This window comes from Fundulus heteroclitus, chromosome 2, assembly GCF_011125445.2.
Source record: "Fundulus heteroclitus isolate FHET01 chromosome 2, MU-UCD_Fhet_4.1, whole genome shotgun sequence".
In the NCBI taxonomy this organism is placed as follows: Eukaryota; Metazoa; Chordata; class Actinopteri; order Cyprinodontiformes; family Fundulidae; genus Fundulus; species Fundulus heteroclitus.
The window spans coordinates 13,951,259-13,974,741 of NC_046362.1; the positions used below are offsets into that span (position 1 = coordinate 13,951,259).

Genomic DNA, 23,483 nt, shown 5'->3' on the forward strand with positions numbered 1-23,483 from the left:
AAAACTAAATACGATAGGTACACTTAATGACATTATATAAGCCGTTAGGTATTATGGTTGGCAAGTACTTTTACTTTTAATACTTAAGTAGTTTTAAAAGCTTGTACTTTCTTACTTTTACTTAAGTGAAATAATAATGTGGTACTTTGACTTTTACTTGAGTAAATTTTTGTCTGTGTATTTGTACTTTTACTTAAGTACATTGTATGAGTACTTTCTCCACCACTGCCCAGTAGTGACCCGTTTGTAGTGTACTGGTAAATTTCAGCAGATGTTTGCGTTATATATTCTGGTATTTTTAAGAGTTCATCAAGATATACGCTCATACAGGGTTCTAAGTCCTTTGGGAACACAAAACGGCCCACAGCGTCACAGATCCTCCACTCGACTGTTATTATGCTATTTGCTCTGCACAATGTCCTTGAGTGTCATAAGAGGCGCTTTTAAATAAAATGTGTTGTTATTATTATTATTACTATTATTAGTAGTAGTAGTAGTACTAGTAGTAGTAGCAGCAGTAGTAGTATTAATTATATGCTTTCAAAAGTTTTATTGCATCATACTTTTTGGTTCTACCTGAGTAATATTATTTTGACGTATTTGTTGAGTGCTTTAACCAAACATGAGCCGACACACTGATGTAACATGTGGTGGGTAAGGGAATGTTCAGCCTATCTTGTCCCTGGAAGTAAGTTTGCGCTGTTCAAATATGCGTACACCTAAGTCCACACATTCCCCTGGCAGATGTAGGTTTAAAGCAATGTCTTAATTTGAACAATGCGTTTCTTCTGATGGAAAACAATATATATCAGTGTTCTGGAGTGGCCCAGCCAGAGTCCAGACTTGAATCTAATAGAGAATCTGTGCAGGGAGCTAAAGATCATTGAGATGGGAAGCAGGCCTTTCAACTTCAAAGATTTGGCGGTCATTATCAAAGCTATGTTGGTAAAATACTGGTGGAGAAATGTAAAAACAAACAAACAAACAAACTGCAAAGCAATTATGAGAAAGTCCTGATTGATGTAATGACAGTAAAAAAAAATCCACCGATCATTGAAATATGGATATATAATTTTACAACATGGAATTTTGTAATAAAATGTGAATAACAGATCTTTTTTCTGAAATTAATACCACTGTTAGAGTTTACCATTTGTTCCTCACATGACTGTCTTGTTTCCTTCCAGAAAGAAATTTTTTACCTAAATCAAAAAAATAATTACTAAATATGAAAATAAATAAATCAAAATCTACAAGCGGTACAGATAATTATGAGGTTAAGTGTATGTTACCCACTTGTATTAGTTTTAAAAGCTTTATGTTGCGAAAAACGACAGACTTGGACATTTGTCTATTTTATACCTTAATTAGTTACTTTCTAAAGATGTTATTCATTTTATTTTTACTTATTTTACTTTATTGTCAGAAATACCAGAAATTGCATAATCTATATTTGTTTTTTTTCTGATTAGATTTATTATATAGTATAAATTGGAGTTATCGCTTGAATATTTATAACCATAGACTTTTCTTCTTTTAGTTAAGTGTTTTTTTTAAATAACAACACACTAATTATATTCAAATGCTACACTTATTTACAATTTTTGCACCCACTTCAGATCCAAGTGAAGTTTAGCAAGTTGCAAATTTTTATGTTTGTAATGCTAGAAGAGAAAAAGCTTTTTTTCCCCCTTTGCATGTAACATCCTCGTCCTAGCCTTTAATGGTTGCTAAATCACCATCCTGTGTCTTCCTGCTGCTTAATGGCCTATGGTAAAGCGAGATGGGCATCTGTGTCACGTCACATATATACTCTGAGGAAACAGACTGTCATGAATTACAAAAGAGTTTCTAGAAATGGTGATTGTTTTTAAAGAGTGACAAATAAGTCAAGAAAATGTTTCAGTTATATTTACTTTAAAGGGGTTGTTTGGGTACTGATAACTGTGGCATAGATTAGTTACATTGTTCTCTTTCCAAATTTTTTTGTCAAATTAAAAGGTTTGATTTTTTTTTTTTAAATTAGATTGCAACAATTTCATTTTAAGGCTTTTTGAACATCTTTAACCAGGGCTCCACGGCTGGAGACTGGTCTGGAGACGGGCTTTTTCTGGTCTGGGGTCAGTTTTGTGCCCGGTCTCATGACATCGAGTCAAGGCCGGTTCAAGATACTATAAGTTTTTGTCAATCATACAAAAATGTAACTCCATTTGATCTTCCCCTGCAGATGCACATCCCAAGAAAAAAAAAACTGAATGTGACTCAAAAGCAAAAGCAAAAGAAGAGAGTCACACAGCCATTTAAAAAAAAAAGTGTGTTTTTACGGTGGCCGAGAGTCGCAAACGAGCACAGCCGCATGCAGCCATCTCAGAAAAAAGCACAATGCTATTGTTACTTATGAACGCAACTTCTTGTTGCTGGATTACCACATTGGATCCTCAAAGTTAAAGGAGCTGATTCCACCCGCTGTCTAGCTTTAATGGTGCAAACACCTACAGCCTGACAGCAGAAATATGTCCGCACGGGTGCTAAAGTTAAAACATTATCAATAGTTGTGGAGGAGATCAGCCAGGTGAGAGGGAATAGATCTAGTGTTACTAGACGTTTAACATGAGCACTTAACATGAACGTTTGCACATTACTGCAATCAGAGTTGAAAAAACAACATGGAAAATAATTTCATTGGTGTTAATTTGATGAATTCATTGCAATCTTTTCCTCTTCTTTAACCTTTAAACGAGTTTCTTTCTCTCCTGTCTTGTCGTTGTTCAAAGACTCTATAACGTCTATATGTTGAAGTGTCATTGGCGCCTGCGCCTCTAAACTGCAAGGGTGACTTTGATTGACACGACCCATGAATTAATCTGATTGCATGAGTTAAAAAACATTGATTGGTTACAGGGGGAGAGCGCTGCGCCCTGAGGAGAATATCTAAGTAACAAATTAGAGACCTGCTTGAAGTTATGTAGCTTTAAGTTTCCTCCATTGTTTAACCAAGCCGCCTCACTGAAAAAGTCTCTTAGTAATAAGTCTAAAGGAAGCCAATTAATCTTACTTCTACATAAAACAAACTTACCAGTAACAAAAAAAAAGAAGAAAAAAATGTAACCTTTGTGTATTGCCTGCTGTTAGTTTTTGCCTTCATTATGCGTAATGTGAACCGGAGAGCCCAAAGAGAAACATGCGCCACAGTTTCTCATAAGGTATGAAACGCCAGACCTTATTTTTGCAAAAGTTAATTTTAAACAAAAACATCTGGAAATGTATTATCTTTTTATGCTTAATCTTTATTACTCGCCTAGGGTGTTTTTTATTATTATATATAAAACAACTACTGTGCAACGTACGCTGATAAAGAGACTTTGCATCGATTTAGTAAATCTCATATAAGTCTTTTTTGTCAATGATTAGTTTAACACCAATGGGCTGTTCTGGCTGAGTAATTAACCCTTTTAAATAAATTTCTGCATTTTGGGATGTATACCGTTAAAAAAATAAAATAAAAATCAATCTCCCAAAATATTTGTCTATTTCTAAAGATTTGGCCTCGGTCTCGGTCTGGGCCTTACATGGTGGTCTCGAAAGAACCACCCTTGACTCCACCAGTGTCTTTAACTTGGGTGCCCAACAATTTGCCTGCATAAAAATGACTCCCTCCAATGACAATTATAAAGAGAAAAATGTGCAATAAAGACAGCAAAATTTATACCATTTGTTCCAACGATGCAACAAAACCCCAAAACAAAGACAATGCCTTAACCTCCTCTGGGTCAGCGTTCCCAGCATGCCATTAAATCAGCGTAGGAGTCCCTACCATCTAGTTAGTAATTTATAATTTACAAAAAGCAACTGTTAACTCATAGCTGGGCATAACGCATTGAGTTTGGCTGATACGAAATGCATGTTTGAAGACTTCACAACCTCGTGCAGGTGGTGTACCGTCTCACTAACACGCTTCCATGTGACTGTGTCAGCAGCCTCGCCGAGTGCCTCCGGCCACAAAATGAAATTCATTTCGTCTTTGTCTGCAGAACTGTACATTTCGGTCATACATTACAGCGCCTGGAGGCAATCGATACGAGTCATTAATAGGTTATGTTGACGTGTCAGTCAGTTTACTCACATTGGAGTCGAGGAGATCGATGCTGTCCAGGCTCTTGCTCCGGTGGATGCGGCCTTTGATGCGGCGCAGTGATGGCTTACCCTGAACGGTGCTCGCGGAGGAGGCTGCTGTGACGGAGCCGGCGGTCGGACTGGGGTGAATCCTGAGGTCATGGGGGGAAAAGGAGAAGGTGAGCACAAGTTCAGGAACACAGCAAGCCTCATTTATTACACCAGGGGCAAAAAATGTCAGAGGGAAGCAGAGGAGGAACATGAAGAAGAATGCCGTGGTTATGTACTGGATGTGCTCTGCAGAAGGCCGGAGCAACCCGCTGGATGGCATGGCATTTAAAGAGGCCTCCGTTAAAGTGCCACGGGAATCCATTCCACAGAGGTTCGTTTCGGTTCGGTGTCGAGCTCAGAGGTGTGCTGCCGCTGTAACCAAAGCGGGCGCGGCAGGATCAGAGCGCCACAGCAGCTGGGCTCCATCAGGCAGAGGGGCCGCTGTGGTGACGCTGTCGCTGAGACTTACAGGAGAAAAATGCTCCAATCATAAACGACACACGCGTGCTACTTTTGGTAAAAGGTGCTAGATCACTAAAGTGACACGCTACAAGCTAAAATACATTTTAGGAATTTATTATAGTACCCCGCCTCTCGCCCATTGACAGCTGGGGATAGGCAGCAGCAGCACATCGCAACCCCAGCAGGGATAAGCGTGTCGGGAAATGGATGGATGAATTTATTATAGAGAATTAATGCACACACAAGCTACTAAACTGCTCTCATGTTGACAGCACAGTTACGCCATAAGTGGATTTCCATTTGAATGTGCTTTTTTTCTGTTTAATGTGATGGTCATTCGCAATTGCAGTTTTGTTGTTCAGGTTTACCTGTCTCTCTATCTATAATATATATCTAGAATAATGCACGCATTTCTTTCCGATTTGTTTGAAACTAAATTTCTGACCAAAAAAACACAAATGTTTTGAATTATCTATCATATTATGAGTTGGAGGGTTTCTTAATTCGATCAGTGGGACACTGAGCAGGTTTTATTGCTATAAAATACATTTATTTTGGGCATAGGAACATCTGGGCTTGTTAAAGTAGATTGCTCATAAAGTTCCCAGCCTTCTGCAGTTGGCTGTCATCTGACCGATTAATAAATGTGCATCGATGAAGCTAACAGAGGGTAGATCTCCATTCGTATGCTGAGCGGCAGAGGTTTGAACATGTAGCACAGAAATATCACGGCAGGAAGGGATGAACAGGGATAGGGGGGAGAAAGAGAAAAGCACCTTCTACTTTTCTATCTGCATCAATTCAATAGTTGCCCGAGGCAGATAGATGTGCTTACTGGCTAGAAATGCAGAGTAAAAAGCCTTCAACAATACACGCGGTCAATTACAGCTGACCTCGGATAGTTCTCATAAACAATTCAGCAAACATGACTAATGAGAAAATCTGCTTGGACTGTATTACAAAGCTGCTGCAGTCCTGCGCATTCACAGACTGGTTTCTTGGATGTGGATTCTGTGGTGGATTTCAGCCAAAACACCTCGGGCCACAAAAGGCACAACATAACGTAGTGCCAGCAACTGTGCCGACTCAGATATAACGTGTGCACTAAACTATTTCATCCGCTCTTACAAATCTGCAGGTATGATGCGCTTCACTGGAGATTTGTGAAGGTGAAATCAAACAGAAATGTCTTTTTTTTTTACTTAAAATATATATAGGCACTGTATGGAGTGGATATGCCTTCAAATTAGTGCAAGTATGATGTTAAGGATTTGAGTTATGGGATGAATAGTCAACCTTTTAGGTTTTATTTATAGAATATTTAATTACATATGTATACATGTAATGTAAACTGATAGTTTTGATTTTTTTTTTTAGCGCAATTATTATAAGCAGTCAGTATTTTACCTGCAGTAGGCAACAGTTTGAGCAATCTGTTTGGGGAATTGAATGTAATTAATTAGAATCTGTGACTGGACTGATTTAATTACATATATTTATATTTGAACGAATATGCTTCTCTTGTAAAACACCTTTAAAAAAACATTTGTTGTGAATCTGCATCACATAAATAAATTGAACCGCAAATAGCGTGGGAGTCTAGCCAGCAGCTACCCAATCCAGTGCCCGTTAAGATTCAAAGCTCTGCCACCAAAACTAGATTTAAAAATCAAAAATGTTTTCCTTTCCATCAAGGACCATTTTCGTCCTTTTTAAACTTTGCTTACTAATGAATGAGACGACCGTTTTCGTCAGGATCTTTAAAAAAGTCCATCCTAATACAGCTAACCGGATGCACTGAGGTTAATGAATGCATTCTGCCTTAAGTCGACCTCGATTTGCATGCAGTTTTATGTTGTGTTTGATTTGGCACGCATGTTGGAGCTCAGATCTGGGACTGGCATCACCCCGAGTTAAGCATGTTCTGGCTGCAAGTGGGAAAAGGAGTGGAATATCATTGTTGCAGCGCTACTATTAGCTGCAGATTCAGATAAAAATGTATTTCCCTTCTATTTGAAAGTTCTCACAATTAAAGGGACATTTTTAGAAATACAGATTGTACAGTACTATGCACGTCACCGGCTCGATGAACTATAAACCACTTTCAGGTGTCCATGATCCCATAAATCATTGCGAGAGGAAATCTGAACATTATGAAAGTGAAAACAGCATGCTTGGACTTTGCTAGATATAGTTTTTTATCTTTATCAAGAAGAATCAAGAAGCATTATTTGTCATTATGTGCTACCCAAACGATATTTTGACGAGGCCCACACCGGCTCAGAATACACACAGTACACATAACCAAGACACAACAAGACATGATCTTTTTTTTAATTCATTTATTTTACTATTGTATGTACTGGACAACACTCCCTGAGGGTCTGGAGCGTGCATGTAGTCCTTAGCAGCTAATGGGCTTATTTCCAAGTCAAAAAGATAGCAGCCTATAATACTGTGCAATAAATCTAGTTGCAGAATTGTGCAATTTGCAAGGAAGTCTAAACAGACAGATCCTGAGAGATTTGGGTGTGTGAATCCTCATTGGCTAGTGAGTGTAAATGATTTTCATCAGATCAGAAACATGTGTGACCAGCTGTGTGTTTGTAACAGGCAACAGATCATGAACTGGACTGGTGGTGTCAGCATGGACTGATAGCCCTTACAGTCTTTGGGAAAGTAGCTGTTTTGAAGTTTGATTTGAGTTTTTGATTCAATGTTCCTATTTATGCTTGGTTATTCAGAGGCGAAAATATACTGTATTTTTGAGCAACAGAACAACTCCTGGTAAACTCAGCTGATCAGGTAGGGTATAAAAAGTAGCAACCGTCCTGTTAGCATATCAACATGGGTGTTACTTTGCTGAGACTTAAACTCAAATCACTGTTACACAAACGCCACTGGACCGTTTTGTGTATGTATTGGTATAGCTGTTTTACTGGGGCCCACTATTGTTTCTGTGAGTCACTAAACCGAGATTGCTCTGTCTCTCCTTTTGGTAAGACACAGTTTATTTTTTGATCAGCTCACACAACCTGATTTAAAAAAAAAGAAAAGTGCAGTTTATCCTGCAGTTAGCAGGCCCTGCAGTTTAGCCGTGTATAAACACAGTGTCTTGCAAAACAGTTATGCCCCTTGAACTTTTTTCAAAAGAAAATTCAAGGTAGGACCACAAACTCAGATGCATGTAGTTGGGATTTTATATGATGGTCAGAACAAAAGCAGTGTATAATTATGAGGTGGAAGGAAAGGATCTATTTTAAAAAGTTTTACAATCCCTTTACTCTTGATAAGTGTGGCATGATTTTTGCATTTAGCCTTCGCTGAGTCAATATTCGGAGAACCACCTTTTGCTGCATTTAAAGCTGCAAGTCTGTTGTGGTATGTCTACCTTGCACATCTAGAGAATAAAATGTTTGCACATTTTTTGCAAAATATGTCAAGCTCAGTGAAATTCTATGGGGAGTGTCTGTAAACTTTAATTTTAAAGTCACAGAATTAGTATTTTATACTGTATGTTTAGGGGCTGATTTCCTGCTGGGAGGCCCGTCATCACCCCAACCTCAGGTCTTTTGCAGCCTCTAGGTTTTTCTTCTGGGCCTGGCTTGTTTCTAGGTTTGTCCATCTTCCCATCTATTCTGACCAGCTTTACTCTTCCTGCTGCAACATTCAGGAATCCCCCAGTTTCACTGTGCGGATGATGTGTTGAGGATGATTTGCATTATAATTATTCCACCAAACACAGCATTTTTCATTGAGCTCAAAAAGCTCTGTTTTGGTCTCATCTAACCAGAACATCCTCTTCCACGTGTTTGCCGACCTTCCCTCGGATTTATTTCTGTCGCTTGCATGACAAACATCAAGCTTCGTTTGGGATGATTTCTGTCTCTTGCAATCTGCTGTCGCCCTCGTCTTTCTTATCGCATCTCTAAACATTTACGAAGACGGAAAACGTTTCTATATGTGCTAAAGTACTGCTCTCATGACTCTGACTGAACAACGTCCACATCTACTCGCTCACCTCAGACCAGTGTTAATGGTGCTGGGACTTGCTTACTCTTGTCTGCAATGACCCTAAAAGCAGCCTCAGCCCTTAATCTGCCGTTTGGTTTTCCTGAGCGCCCTGTGAGTGGTCTCACGCCAAAACGAGCATCTGCTTGGCCCTGATGTCATAGGTGTGCGCTGCTGGTCTTTTTCCAAGACGCACGAACAAAGAAGAAACCTCCTCAAAGGCTAATGCAGCAACATCAATGCAGAAATCTGATGGCCAGATGACCACAGCCGGGTTTAATGAGGTTGTTCGCCAATAAGGTTGAGCAGATGCCTAACGCTACCACAAAGGGAGGGCGGGGAGGACATTGATCAGTTGCAGGACTTTATGCTGTCCCTCAGGCTGTCTTAGAGGAGCTATCAGCTAAGATTAGCTCAAGCAATAATGGCTGCTGCTTAATCAGCAGCTCAATACGCAATGTTATGCTTCATTCCTCTCATCTTGGCCAGCGCTTATACAACATTTAACAAGTGGGAGCAATCTGGAGGGTTTTTCTGCAGCATAAACACTAAAACACATAAAGAGAAATAAACTAGAAGGGCAGCGGAATCATTATTTGGGGGGAAAAGTGCAGGTGAAAATGTCCCCCACCCAAAAAAAAACAAAAAACATAAAAGCAAAATAGACTTGTTGTAATCCCCTCACGGGCTTGCAACAGAGTGTAAAGGTTGGTATTAGGTTGGGTTAAAGCCACTCTCGGGCCGCGTGCAAAAGAAGGGAATGGGTTTTTAAGACTGCAGGCAAGAGGAACATCTGTTTAGAAAGAGCAGGCCTAATTTAGAGAGCTGTTGCCGCTATTCTGCCTTTATCAAAGGCAAGCAGAGCTGCTCTGCCTCTAATGAGCGTGCACATGGCACACATATAAAACCCGGTGGGTGAATGAATGGAGCAAGTGTTCGGGCGGAGCGGTGCGTTATCTCAGTGCCATACACCGTGGAGGTAAGCAGCACGGGAAGCCGCTCCGACCGTTTGACCAGACGTTGGGAAGAGTAATCTGTGCAATTAGTTAAAAATTAAAATAAATCAATAAAATCTGGAAGAAAAAAAAAAAAGGGAGGAAGCGCTGTCTTTGCAAAGATGCAAATACCTCTTTCCTCAATTCAATCGCAAATCAATTCATGGCTCACATACGCACAAAAATGGCCCCAGAATGGTGCGATTTGGACGTCATGGTGTTGTCACACATCTGCAACAGGGAGATGGTTAAAAATTAACCAAATTAATAAAAAGCATTCGGTTCTTTCAGAGTGTCTGATTTTTCACCAGTGTTTTTTTGTTTTTACTTCACTATTTCTTTTGCTTATGCGAGTGCTGAACAGAAAACGGTGAGCAGAAGTCAAAAGTAACACTAATTAAATTTGATCTGCGGTTATTTTTTGTTTAAAACATACAAGAAAGAGACCAGAACTTTCTAAATTCATTCGAACCTTTGCCACAAGATACTGTGGATTTTAATTATTTTGTTTTCCTGTAGTTACTCTGATGTTTAGTTTTCTGTAATCCTTATTAATATTTAAGTATTTTTTTGTATGTTTCCCACTCTGGGTTACCTTAGCGTTTAAACATGTTCTGTTAATTATTAGCTGACTCAACCTTTCGTTTCTTTTGGTGTTCATTTCTCTGGTGTTGCTTCTGAGACAATTTCATTAGTTTTCCTCACAGCCGCAGAGTTAATCAGACTCACCTGTTTGACATCCGACGATCAGCATTACCAGTATTTCGCTCACTGTCTTCGTCGACTCTCTCTGTTCCATGCCATCAACCTCCAGCTGTTTAGTGCATTTTTTCCTGCTTTTTGTTTCCAACTGAGATTTTGTGCTCTGCATTTGGTTATTTTTCTTTAGGTTCTCTTATCCACCCTAATTATAATTATAATTATGCATTTGGGTCCTTCACCACTAATACATTCATAGTAATTATGGGGGAAAAAAGGCTGGATTTATATTTCTTGCAGACAGAGGACATGGGATGAGTCCTAGAGTAATAAATATAGTTACTTACACTTTTTTTCGACCTAAAATAAAGACATCTGTGTCCAAAAAGAAATGTGTAATGTGTTTGACACACACACATGTGTCAGCCCGACTGGCTTTTCTGTCAGCGTTTAGAGGATCGGTTGACGTTTTGCCCCCATGGCAGCCCCGCAGTGCCTCTTACAGGCTCTCAACACACTGACCTCTGAATATCCACACCTATCGCCCCTCACCTCTGTGCACCAGACAACATCACCACACATCCATGTCTTCGCATTCCCGCTGGGTTTTTACCACATTTGCTTGTACCCTGTTGAATGACTGGTGAGAGCGAAGTGGAATATAAACAACTTACATGTTTACTGCAGCTATAATTTACTACAGTGGTTTCTGAAGCTATAGCTATTGTTTCAGCTACTCTCTTTATTTTTATTTTTTTACTGAATATGACGGCTTGAGAAAAAAACAAAACAAAGACAAAACTATCCTTTTGATGGCAAAAATTAGATGTTATTGTGAATGAGTGATAGGAAGTGTCCTTCATTCCAATAAAGTCCAGTTAAACCTGTGCAGCTATTACTGGCTCCATCCGTATACATCTAATTATAGCTCTGAGTTCCTGTTCCTTGACCTTTCATGAGGTCAACAGTAAGAACTATATTGTGGGAAGGAAAGGAGCTTCAGACTGCTGTGCCTTTAACTCTGACGTCATTACAAGATGGAAACGGACATCGATGACCTGAGTCAAATCTGGGCCTACAGCCTTTTGAAAATGAACTACAAAGTGCATGCTCTTTGCTCTCTGGACATTTTTGTTGATTTCCGTGAGGTACCAATAGACGTAGACTCTATCTGAATACCCTTATTGAGTAAGGACTGTAGTGGAAGTGCGTCAGCAGTCGTCATGATAAGTGCTGTCCAAATAGTGCAGTCAGTAAGGAAGGAGGTAGGAAACGGAGCCTGCATGCTTCCTCTCGCGGCTAGTTTAGCCTAGGAACCATGCGACGTCCCTTACTGGCCCTAAGGAGCCTTAAGGTGTCCCACAATCCTTTGCGTGACACGACATAAAGGCACAGCCCACCTCAGAAATTAACGAAAATGTCCGGAGAGCAGAGACCACGCACTTTGTAGTTCTTGTTCAAAAGGCTGTAGGCCCAGATTTGACTCACTTCATCCATGTGCGTTTTCTGTCACGTAATAATGTTTAAGGCAGCAGTCTGAAGCTCCTTTCCTCCACACGATAGAGATCTTACCGGTGGCGGCTGGCCCATAGGGGGCGCTCGGGCGCTGCCCTTCCTAGATGTGGAGGGGAAAAGTCAAAATATATATAGATTTTAAAAGTATTATTAATGTCAGTTTTTACTTAATAGTACGTGGCTACATGTAATAAGAATTATTAAAACACTTCTACTGATTGACTCTATCATTTAACAGTGCATTTCCACCAACAGACTTATCATTTCTCTTCTTCTACACTTGTGGGGCTGTGACTCAAGGAGCCCTACAAGTGTAGCGAAATAACCAATCGTATACTGTTGCTAGGGAAGATTTATAAATATTTGGCCAATCAGCATCGCCAAAATGAATGGGTCTGGGGTAGCTCTAGCTGCACAGTGATAGGTGCACTTCACGCGTGATGTCACGAGCTACATCCGCGCTACATCCGGGTAACGGTGGTCGGCAAAACACAGCACTGTTTTTGCTTACCAGCGTGACAAAACGGGTGAATTAGAGCGTACTTTTAGTTTATTTTTGGAATCTAAACATTGCCTACGACTTGTTGTGCTCCCGGTTGCACACAGAGGCATTCCAAATCGTCGGATGTACGTTTCTTTGGTTTACCGAAGAAAGAAGAAAGAAAGGGATAATTTCAATGAAAAGGATGCAGGATGCCAATCGACTGTGGGAGCCATCATACCATGACAGAATTTGCAGTCTACACTTCATCTCCAGTAAATACAACTTAATTTTGCACTAGTCATTGTTCTACTTAAATAATTATATAAATAAAAAATTAGGATACATATTTAAGTCAAGACGTAAACGTTTGTTTCGTAATAATATACGTACATGTACAATGTATGCAAACCCTCTGGCATGAGTCTGTGAAAAGGATTAATAAGACAAAAACACCAAAATAATCCTTTGTGAACAATGTTTTTTTTATTAATTAAATGCTTCTTGTGGAATCGTAGTACATTTCCAACTTTTAATTTAAATGCATGTGCTGGGTTAGGCAGGGAAATCTATTGGCCAGCCCCATCAAGATTTTTTTTCACCAGCCGCCATTGGATCTTACTGCTGTGCTGACCCAATGAAAAGTCACGGAAACAGGAGCTCGGAGCTGTAACTAAGGGTGTTTGGACGGAGCCAAAAGCTCTGAACCCACTGTCTATGGCAGAGGTGTACAACCTGCAGGTCCAGAGCCCCGTGTGGCTCTTCCGCCCAACCATATGAAGTCTTATTAACAGTCAAAAGTACTTAGAGATGAGTTATGTCCTTTACAGTTATTTATTTAGTTGTTTTAATTTTTTCCTTATTTTCATTTCTAAAATCCACAGGCCTTGTTCTGCTGAAGGAAACTTATTATATTCTTTTTGACTTATAACATTTGTTATAAATCCTAAAAAAAAATAGTAAGGAAACTGCGATTCTTTCATTTTACCATAAAGCTTTTTTTTTTTAATATAAATGTGTATTTATAAAACTTGATAGCTTTTTTGAAATCCTAGAAAAATCTTGTTTCACAGAAGCAAATGTAAGATCTTTGGACAGTAAGGGCTGTTATCTCCTCCACTATAGGATTTTATATTTCTACATTAGATAAATGTTCATAATTTTTTTGTTTTACATTTTCATTTTTTATGTTTTGTTTTATTTGCCTCTTTTCCGTTGCTTAATCTTATTCGCTTCATTTTCATTCAGGCTCTCTTATATGATGCACAATGTCTCCATTGTCAACATGCTGGCCTGCATATTGTTTGTGTTTTAAAGGAGACATATCATGCAAAATCCACATTTTTAGCCCTTTTGTTGTGTACTTGGAGTCTCTAGGAGTGCAGAAAAACTGAATGTAGTTTGTCCAGGAGCTGCATAGATATCATTATGTTCTGTTTGGGTCATATTTTTAAAGCCGTTCAGCTTTCTCTGTTTTCTATTATTTATTTATTTTTTTTAACCATTATGTCACAGTATTTGCTGCAGAGCTGCTAAACATGATCATGGGCTTCCAGCTTACCAATCTTCGGTTGCTCATTACACCGTCCCCCAGCATGCTATAATACAGCCAAACTGGGTGAACTGGTAGGGGGTGTGGGGAGGTGGGAGGGGGGGGGATGCTGAAGTGGCTTCTTTAGATTTAAAGAGACAGCACCAAAAAGAATTGCTCTGAGACGCACCTCAGAACAGGGGTAAAAAAGGGGGAATGTGGTAAATCAAAGAGGAATTACAACAAAATAATTGCAGTTCCACTTTATATAGACCACAACTGAACGATTTTAACATCAAAAGAAGAACTGAAAAGCATGATATGTCCCCTTTAAGGTTTAAATGATTTTTTTTTTATTATTGCATTTTGGCTTTTTTTCCCCCTTTTTCTCGTTTATTTGGAAGGCTACCTTTATCTAATTCCATTTATTCTCTATGCTGAAATTGGCAAACCAGTAAATTGGCAAATCCATCAGCAGATTGTGGAAGCTAGAGAAGCATAAACACTGAGAGTGCGCGATTTGTTTTCTTTGTCAAAGACTCATTTCTTCTGTGATTTTTCTCCTGAAGATTATTTAAAAGCAATTCTCTTCATGGCATAAAATGGCTCTGACAAATTTCACCACCTATTTAAAACCTTTTTTCATGTTGCACTAGTAAACAACAGCTACGTTCACATGCACAAAATGTCCCGATCGGATTAAAATTTATTTGGATTAAATAATTGGATTGTACCGTTTATATGGGCACACAATCAATTAATCCGATCAGAATGTGTGTTTATATGCACCTGGCTTTATTCAGAATAGAACCACTCTGACATGCGCAGCTATCTAATTCCACATTTAAAAAAAAAAAAATACAGAAAAAGTACTTCTGTCTTTGCTAAACTACAAAACTAGTAAAACAAAGCATCACAATATGATTCTGTGTTTGGATGCCATATTTGCTTGCCATGAATGCAAAGATGCTAAAGCTCACAAAGCATGATAGAGACATTGTGATGAAGGCAAAGAAATAAAGGAGTCGGGAGAATTTGCGTTAATCATAATCGATCACAATATTTAGCAAAAGGAAGGCAATTATAGATTTTGTTTATATCATGGAGCTCTAATCAGAATTAATTTGCTTCTGCGTCGGTTCAACCTTTCATATTTATTTATTTATTTATTCCTACTTTCAGTCTGTACCCATAGCTTCACACATTTTGGAGAAATACAGTAAAAACTTAAATCCCTTGTGTAATTTGGATTTAATTGTACAGTATTTCCATTGATTGTGTTTCTGTTCCCCTCTTGGACTAGCTGATGCATGAAATTGGAGACTATGACCCCTGATGGAGCCAATGTGACGACAAGTGACCCGCATACAGTAGATATTATCTCTGGGATCCATTTTACCACATTCCCTTACAGTAAGTATACTTTGAGAAGACTATGGGAAATTACATTTAATGATTGGCTATCAAAGCAGGTACAAAATGTTCCCCAATACAGATATGAAATCAAAGTTGGTACGAAATGTCATGTGGCAGACTGAAAAAAAAACGAGAAAAAAGCAAAAGTACACAATGTTAAAGGAGATAAATAGTCATTAACCATAAATTAACCATAAAGCAGACTAAAACAAGTGGATGCACCATGTAAGATTTAAGGTTCAGGATCTGGCTTTCTACAGCCTCATGCAAAATTTAACCTCATCTGACGCTGACCAGGGTCACAGCTCTTCACTCAACCTATTAAAAGTTTTCTACTTAACAAGACAGGAGTTTGGGCCTTTTGTGTTAGCACATTGCTGATGAAACAAAAAAAGGCCTCTTCAACAATAAGCTTGAATATGGAGAGGGAAGTCTGAAAACGACAACAAGAGCTGACACATGAAAGGAGCCCCCAGTTTCTGCGAAACCCCTAATCTTCTCCCCGAGCGGCAATTAGGCTAATAAGACGACAGCTAAAGAATATGATCAGCCAAGGAGACTGAAAGCTAATAAGCTGCGTGTGATAAGCCTCTGACCCCCTGCTGAGGTTACAGCAGCACTTTGGCTTCAGCGTCATCACAGTTTTCAGATTTTTTTTCTTTAAGCGGATGGTTGTCAGACGAGTTTACAAAACATAATCAAACTAAAACCAAAACTAGAAACCTTAAACAGCTCACGCAGTTTTCCTGTGTGTTTACGTGTTCCTTTTTTTCCTCTTTTTTATATAGTTTACCTAGTTTTTCATGAAAAAAACAATAGTTAAATTTAGAATGCTCTTATTTCCTGATCCAAGTTCTAGCTTAAAGGAAATGTTCAGGATTTCTGAAGTGAAACCCTGTTATAAGGCTACAAATAGTTATTAATCTTACCTCCAGTGGATACCCCTCTTGACATCTTCTTTTAGTATGAATCCAGATTCTTTGGTCCAAGAGACTGAAGCTAACAGCTAGTATGATGGGGTCAAGAAGTAGATTTATGACTCCAAACGCCAAACGTTATTGCTGTTCAAACATAATTGTATGGACCTTAAAAGGGAACATATGCTTTTTAATGCCTTCCTTTTAACATTTAAATTAATTAATTGTGGTCTATATAAAGTGGAAGTGCAAGGCTTTGGTCTGAATTCCTGGTTATTGTCGCCCCACAGCCCTAACCCTGTCCTGAGGTGCGTCTGACAGCAACTCGTTTTGGTACTGTCTCTTTAAATGTAAAGGAGGTGCCCCGCCCCCCTCCAGGTTGCCGAGCACTCCATTCCACCCTGTTTGGTCCTTTTTGTTGTATGCTGGAGGTGTAATAAATCGTGTGGGTTAACAGACCCAACAACCGAACATTTTTACTTATCCGCGCATAGCTTCGGCATCCGTCAGCTTGGACTACAAAATTGCAGCGAAACTGGTAAACTGGAAGATAATGACCCGGTTTAGCAGTTCCGCAGCAAATACTGTGATGTAATTGCTGAAAAATATGAGCCAAACCGAACCTAAGGATGTATATGCAGTACCTGGACAGACTACAATCACATTTTCAGCACCTAAAGAGACTCTAAGTACACAGCAAAATGTACTAAGGGGCAAAAAAAGTGATTTTTGCATAATATGTCCACTTTAAGCTGTCGTCTGTGGCTTCTTTGCATTTACAAGGAATCCAGTGATTACCAGCAGGGTCGGGTCATTTAACATCTTAGCCTTATTTACCATTATTGTTTTGGTTGTTTAACACTAGTCCTTTTAGCTACAGAATAGAGCTATTGCCATGGGACATTTCGTACTGACCATGCGACCCGTTGTACATGACAGGAGAACATTTTGTTCCCACTTTTAACAATCAATAACTTGTGGACATTTTCCATTAAACAACCAAACTTGGTTTGATCCGGTGTTACAATCTGTATTATCTCACAAGAGTCAACAGTCGATGATAATTGGTCATACGCTAAATGATGTGTGAGATTTGAGCATTTCAGTTGCTATTTTCTCCATTATTTGTAAAATGACTTAACTAGAGAGTGAGAAAAAACATGTGCGTGAGGGTTTAGGCCTCAACGGGTACAAACAAAGGGAGGAACAGGTGAAATTGCATTGTGGGGGAACAAAGGAGCTAACTGACCCGAAGCCTCCTACCTCCATTTCCTGTGTAAACAGGAAATGCCCTCTGAAGACTCAAAGGTGAGGGGTGATGCACCACCGATGAGTTTCCAGTGTGAAGAAGCAAACAGCTTATCCAAGATGTGCCAATGCAAACATGAATGTCCTATAATTTTAAAAACAACGTGGTGGCGTATGAAAAAAGCTATTTTAAGAACCTTTAAATCATGGTAGTATTTTTATTTGTTGGTAATGCTGGTTTAAATTTTGGTCAAACGGTTATTTAAAAGACTCCTGCCTAACCTGCAATGGTGTTTTAGAGATCAGAGTACCAGCTGTTCTGGAAAGGCGACAAGACAATTATCTAACGCAGGTAAGATATTAGCTGCCTGTAAACTCATAACAGAACCTCACTTCCTGAACTACTTGCTAAAAAAGGTAATGGAACATATGTCCTTGGTTCTGGTCCAGTTCTTACCGAGGGTTCTCTTGGTTTAAATATTTAATGTGCTGGAACAACTTCTCTTTTTTTTCCCCATTAATGCCTTTTAGTGACCTATAATTTGTCGGTATCTACCACGTAAAAAGCTGACACCAAAACACCCACTGAAGCCAGCCCAAGTACCCACCAGTGGTAGCTACGTGTCCCCCGGCTTTAAGATGCGCTGATAATGGATGAAGCCCCTCACGCAGTGAAGCCATGTCGCAGAGATCTTTGTGTAATTCACTATCAGGGCGCCGCCGAGTCCTAATTAACCATCTTTGCTTTCAAACAAGATAGTAATCCAGCTGTAATTAGAGATCCGGTGTCACACACACACGTCGCGGCAATCCGCTTTACAGTGAAGAGGAGGGAGCGAGAGGGGGTGAAAGCTGCCTTGGAGTAAACAAACGGACAATGCCACAGGAGGAAAAGAGGCGGCAAGAGAAAAGGTGGACACTGCGTTAGAAGTGGAGTAATGAGGACACTGGATTCATGGACAGACAGGACACACACACATGCTGGAGACAAGAGTGATGTTTATTACAGACACGGAAATGAGAGGCAGCAGGAGAGGACGACGTTACATGCTTTAGATTTTATTAACCAGTTCCAGCAGAGCAGAGGCGGTCGGAGTGGGTTAAAAGCAGGAGGAAGGTCTGTGGGGGTTTTTACCACAGGGTGAGCTGGGTGATGACACTTCCACTGTGGAGGCCAAGACAGACAGACAGACACACGGCGAAGCGCATGAAGTTAGGAGGCAACGAGAGAATGAATGAGGCCATGGCGTCTCCTCACTACATCCAACTTTACAAACTGATGGCGAGCACTCATGCACACACGGTGTAGGTGTGATGGTTGCAACACGGTGCAGCAGACTGGCTGCAGTGGAGTATTATGTCATTTCACAGAATGAGCCGGCCACCTTTTTTTTTTTTCCTGTTCTTTTTTTTTTTCTTTTTCTTTTTTTTTGTGCTCATTGTATTCTGAAGAGCACCGACTAACTCCATCTACCCCAAACCTGCATCATCACATCATCATCATCATCATCATCATCATCATCCGCACCAAGATCCATCATACTCACCACATTCGCTTCCTGGGTGGAAGACAATGTTCTTTGTTGACAGCGGTCACCCCCAGAGCCAGCTGCATAACAGTAATGTATTTCTGGTAATTCACCATGGTACTGTCCGCCGCTACTAAAAATCCAACCCAAAGAAAAGCGCAGGTGATCATATATTTCTCTATTCCTCCTTGGCATCCGCCTCCGCTGCGTCTTCCGCGCTCAGCATCACAACGCCATTTCCAGCGCCGAAGGACTGACAGTGAAAACACTCCCCAAGGAGCTGCTGAGCGAAAGGTGCCGTACCGCGGCGACCCATGTCTGCAATGACACGCTGACCGGGCTCTAGCGCTCGCAGCCGGACCGCCGATCCATTCGCTTGGTCACTGATCAGCGCGCTGTTTAGGTGTGTTTTCACATAGAGAGAGAGAATGCACACGCTCAGGATTTGGACATTATCTCCTTCCTCCTGCCTCCTCCCTCCCTCCTAGCCAAGGTTGGAAACACTCTCTTAAAAACGCTGCAGCGTCCAGGCGTCCGCGCGCGCGCGTGTGTTTGTGTGCGCGCGCGTGTGTGTTAGAGAGAGAGAGAGAGAGAAGGAGAGAAAGAGGGGGGAGCCTGGGCGCGTGCACGTTCGCGCGAGAGATTATTTGTGCGTGAGTGCACGTGCGCGCGCGCGTGTGTACAGTGTAGTCAGAAGGGAGCGACGGGGAGGAGGAGGAGCGAGGGGCGGAGGGAGGGAGGGAGGGACGGTGCTGTTAGCGGACCGAGTCGTTTAGAGATGCGCGGTTGTACTATCTGTTCAGGAAGCCCCAAGTTTGCCTAAATAAATTACACCGCGGCTCTGTTCTGGAGAAAGTTGAGACTCTCTGTTATGTAATAGTTCCCGGAGGCAGGGGAGGCTTTCACAGGGGCGTAGCTATAAACTCAGATCTTCCTGCAGCCCCTTTGTCCCCTCCCTGTCATTATTAGGCTCACCGGGAGAAAAAAGGAGGCGAGGAAGTATTTTTCGTTGCTGACTGTTAAGATTAAAGTTGAAATAAAAAGGAAAAAAGTCACAAGGTTTAGGAAATACAGGTAAAAGCATAGCAAATGTAAAGATAGTTGATTTTAATCTAAATGTTTACTCTTTGCAAAAAAAAAAAAAAAAAAAAAGAATCATACGAAAGAATAGGGTAGTTTTAACATGCAGTCTCCTTAAAATTAAGAAACTAGTTCTGCTTTAATTCCAATTACTTGTTTTTCTCAACATCTTGAAATACAATTTAAACTTTATTCTCTATATTTCAACTATGTTCTGTAACAGAAAACACAAAAACATGAAAATACAATAAATACCCACATATATAAAGGCGAAAAAGACCAATAAAACCTATACCATTTTGTTTCTTCCCTCAAGTGATCCTAATCCTGCTTCCTAACTCTTAGAAATGAATGATAGTTTAAATACCCTTTAGTTGTTTCAAGGTATCAAAATGCAAAAATAAAGAAAAAAACAACAAATAAAGCTGAAATAGTTAGCTCAGGGCTAGAAATTCACTGTTAGAATTAGATGTCCATTGGGATGTTAAACATTTAACGCGAGTTATTGAAAATTGGCATGACGCACAAGGCCTGTAAATCATGTGCAAAAGCTAATAAAGCGCAATCAGAAAGTAAAAGACGGTTTCATTTGATTCATGGTATCGGTTAACTAACGTCATCCTGTTTTCAGGAGTCACACTACTGTGATTTTGTCTGAGAATTCAAACAAAATAGTTAAAATGTATGTTGAGTTATTTCGCACTGATAGGTTAAAAAGGGTATTTTAATTTAAAGGGACAGTGTGTAACTAATTTGGCGTTTATGTAGCAAATATCAAAATTGCTTTTATAAGTACATATTCTGGCAAAGTCACATCAACTTATAACTTAGAATTAGTAGTTTATAAATACATTGGGAGGCGTCATGTCACGTTGCTATTTCTGATTTCAGAAGCTGAAAGGGGGCAACCTGTCTTATGTGTTTTCTCTATCTGTCTTCTATATGAAGATCCGCTGTCGGTGGATAAAGAGTAGAAAACAAGCAAAGACGACCGCAGATAAGACTCTTATCCATTTTCTGTTGAAATGGACGCCCACCCTATACTCTCTGGCCAGCAAGAGGGAGGCAAAAGTAATCAAGAAAAAAAAGTAATAACAGGGGACAAAACAAGAGTCTATATTGCTGTAGCTATTATTACCAGGTGGAGTGGAGATAATTCATCAGGGAGCGGGAACTCAGAACTGAAGCGGACGTTGCAGGCTTTCTGCTGGACAGGTAAGTTAATTTAATATAACAGTGAAGTTTATTTTTGACATTATGTTAGAAACAGGGCAGGGTAGCCCAGCAACTACTCCGTCCTCCTGGCAGAAACGGGTCATTTTGTTGTCTTTCTCTCCGTGAGAGATAAAGGGTATGCATGTGTGTATGGAGGGACATCAGCCGGCCCGTTCACTGACTGTAGTACAGCAGTGAGACCGGCCGGGTCGTGTTTATAGTCGCTTATTTTACAGCCCAAATAAGCCACTGTATGTTCAGAAATGAGCCCAAAAAAAAAAAAAAAAAAAACGTGACTCACGCAATCTACAAGCAACTTTAGAAAAAAGTTGGATTGGCTCTGAGCTTCTTCCCATTTGTTGTAGTGATGGACAGGTTGACAGATGAGGTTAAACAGGAATCTCCACTGACTATGATGTTTGCAGATGACACTGTGATCTGTAGTGAGAACAGGGAAGAGGTGGAGGAAAATCTAGAGAGATGGAGGTTTGCCCTGGAAAGGAGAGGAACGAAGGTTAGCCGTAGCAAGATAGATTTCATGTGTGTGATCGAGAGGGACCCAAGTGGAGCTGTGATTATATGGACCAGAAATTAAAAAGGTGGAGGATTTTAAGTACTGGGGGTCAGTCGTCAAGAGCAATGGTGATTGTGGAAAAGAGGTGGAGAATCGTGTCAAAGCAGGTTGGAACGGGTGGAGAAAAGTGTCAGGTCTGTTGTGTGATAAAAGAAAATCAGCGAGAATGAACAGAAAGATATACAAGACCATGGTGAGACCGCTGATTTATAGACAGCTGCACTGAGGAAGAGACAGGAGGCAGAGCTGGAGGTAGCAGAGATGAAGATGCTGAGGTTGTCTTTGGGAATGATGAGGATGGATAGGATCAGAGGGACAGCTCATGTTAGATGTTTTGGTGATAAAGCCAGAGAATCCAGACTGAGATGAGTTTGGGCATGTATGGAGGAGCATCGGGCCTAGAGGAAGACCAAAGAGGAGATTTAAGGACAGAGTTAAATAAGAAATGAAGGTAGTTGGTGTGAAAAAGAAGAAGATGTAGAAGATAGGGTTTGATGGAGAGAGATGATTCACTGTGGCGACGCTTGAAAGGGAATAGCTGAAAGAGGAAGATTTCAAGACATCTGCAAGGAAGTTAAAGCACAAATAGGTGTTCTAAATTAACAATGACCCGATGCATTGACTTTTAAAAGCCCTGATCTGATGTCGGTCCCACTGAAAGTTTATGGCCAGAGCTGAGGAGGTGTTTGTGAGTGAAGTGGGCCACAAACATTACTCGGTTACACCGGTCCTGTCTGGAGGAATGGGCCAACAGTTCTAACTATTATGAGACGCTTGTGAAAGCAAGCCCAGAAGGTTTAATCCAAGTCATACAGTTTAAAAGGCAAATCTACCAAATACCAAAGAAATTTAGGTAAACCTCTGTATCTGAGTAAAGTTAAAATAATTTAAAACATATTTCCTCATTATTCTGAAAATTTGCAACTAGAATAGAGCAAACGTTTCACAGTCAGAGGAGAGAAAAAGATTTTATCCATAAAATGTCTGCAAAAAAGTTGTATAAACTCTTTACTTCATAATTTACAGCCAGTTATTGTTTCGTTTTATTTGTTCACATCAGCCTAACTGGGACATAGCTTCAGGCTTTGCTTGTTTTCTGGCCACATTTTAATGCCCATTGTTGGCTTAACGAGGCTTTCACTAGTCGGCAAGTATAAAAATTACATCAATTATAGAAACAGGGACAAAATTAACCTGTAATAATTAGCTCAGATTTTGAATCATACTACGTAGACAATTAAAAAATCACTAATCTGAAATAAAAAACTGTCAAAAAAACATGTATTCTGTTTGTTCTTTTTTATGTGGAAAGTAATTATAAAATAAATAGTAGCAATCTAATAAACACATTTATCGAAAATAAAATGTGTATACTCTACTCGTTAGTTCACTGCTACATACTAATTTTTAAACAATAGGACAGCAATGAACTTACTAAAAACTGTGATGTTATCATTGGTACTTCTGCTAGCGGTCAGGGCGGCTTCAGAGCTGCTTCAAAAGTAAAAGGTTGATCCCTAAAATAAAAACCTTGATCACTTGACCCATTGTGAATACGGTGCAGAACGATGGAAAAAACATTGTCTGCTGCCCGTGTACTTAGACACATCTCTGACTGAAAAGATGAGAAACATCATTCATGTTTT

The 23,483-nt window shown here is 40.0% G+C and overlaps 1 protein-coding gene across 10 annotated transcripts in view; it reads right to left on the reverse strand.

Moving 5' to 3' along the window:
* tjp1b (tight junction protein 1b) overlaps positions 1-23,483 on the reverse strand; it is a 108,713-nt gene that overhangs the window by 74,677 nt on the left and 10,553 nt on the right. For 8 of the 10 annotated variants that reach the window (XM_012880292.3, XM_036148463.1, XM_012880286.3 and 5 more), the window contains one exon: positions 4,124-4,265. In XM_012880292.3, the coding sequence (XP_012735746.2) occupies positions 4,124-4,265 (142 nt within the window). Of the gene's footprint in view, positions 1-4,123; positions 4,266-18,986; positions 19,505-23,483 lie in introns of those variants that run through there. The other 2 variants (XM_021307505.2, XM_012880291.3) reach the window with 1 other exon arrangement.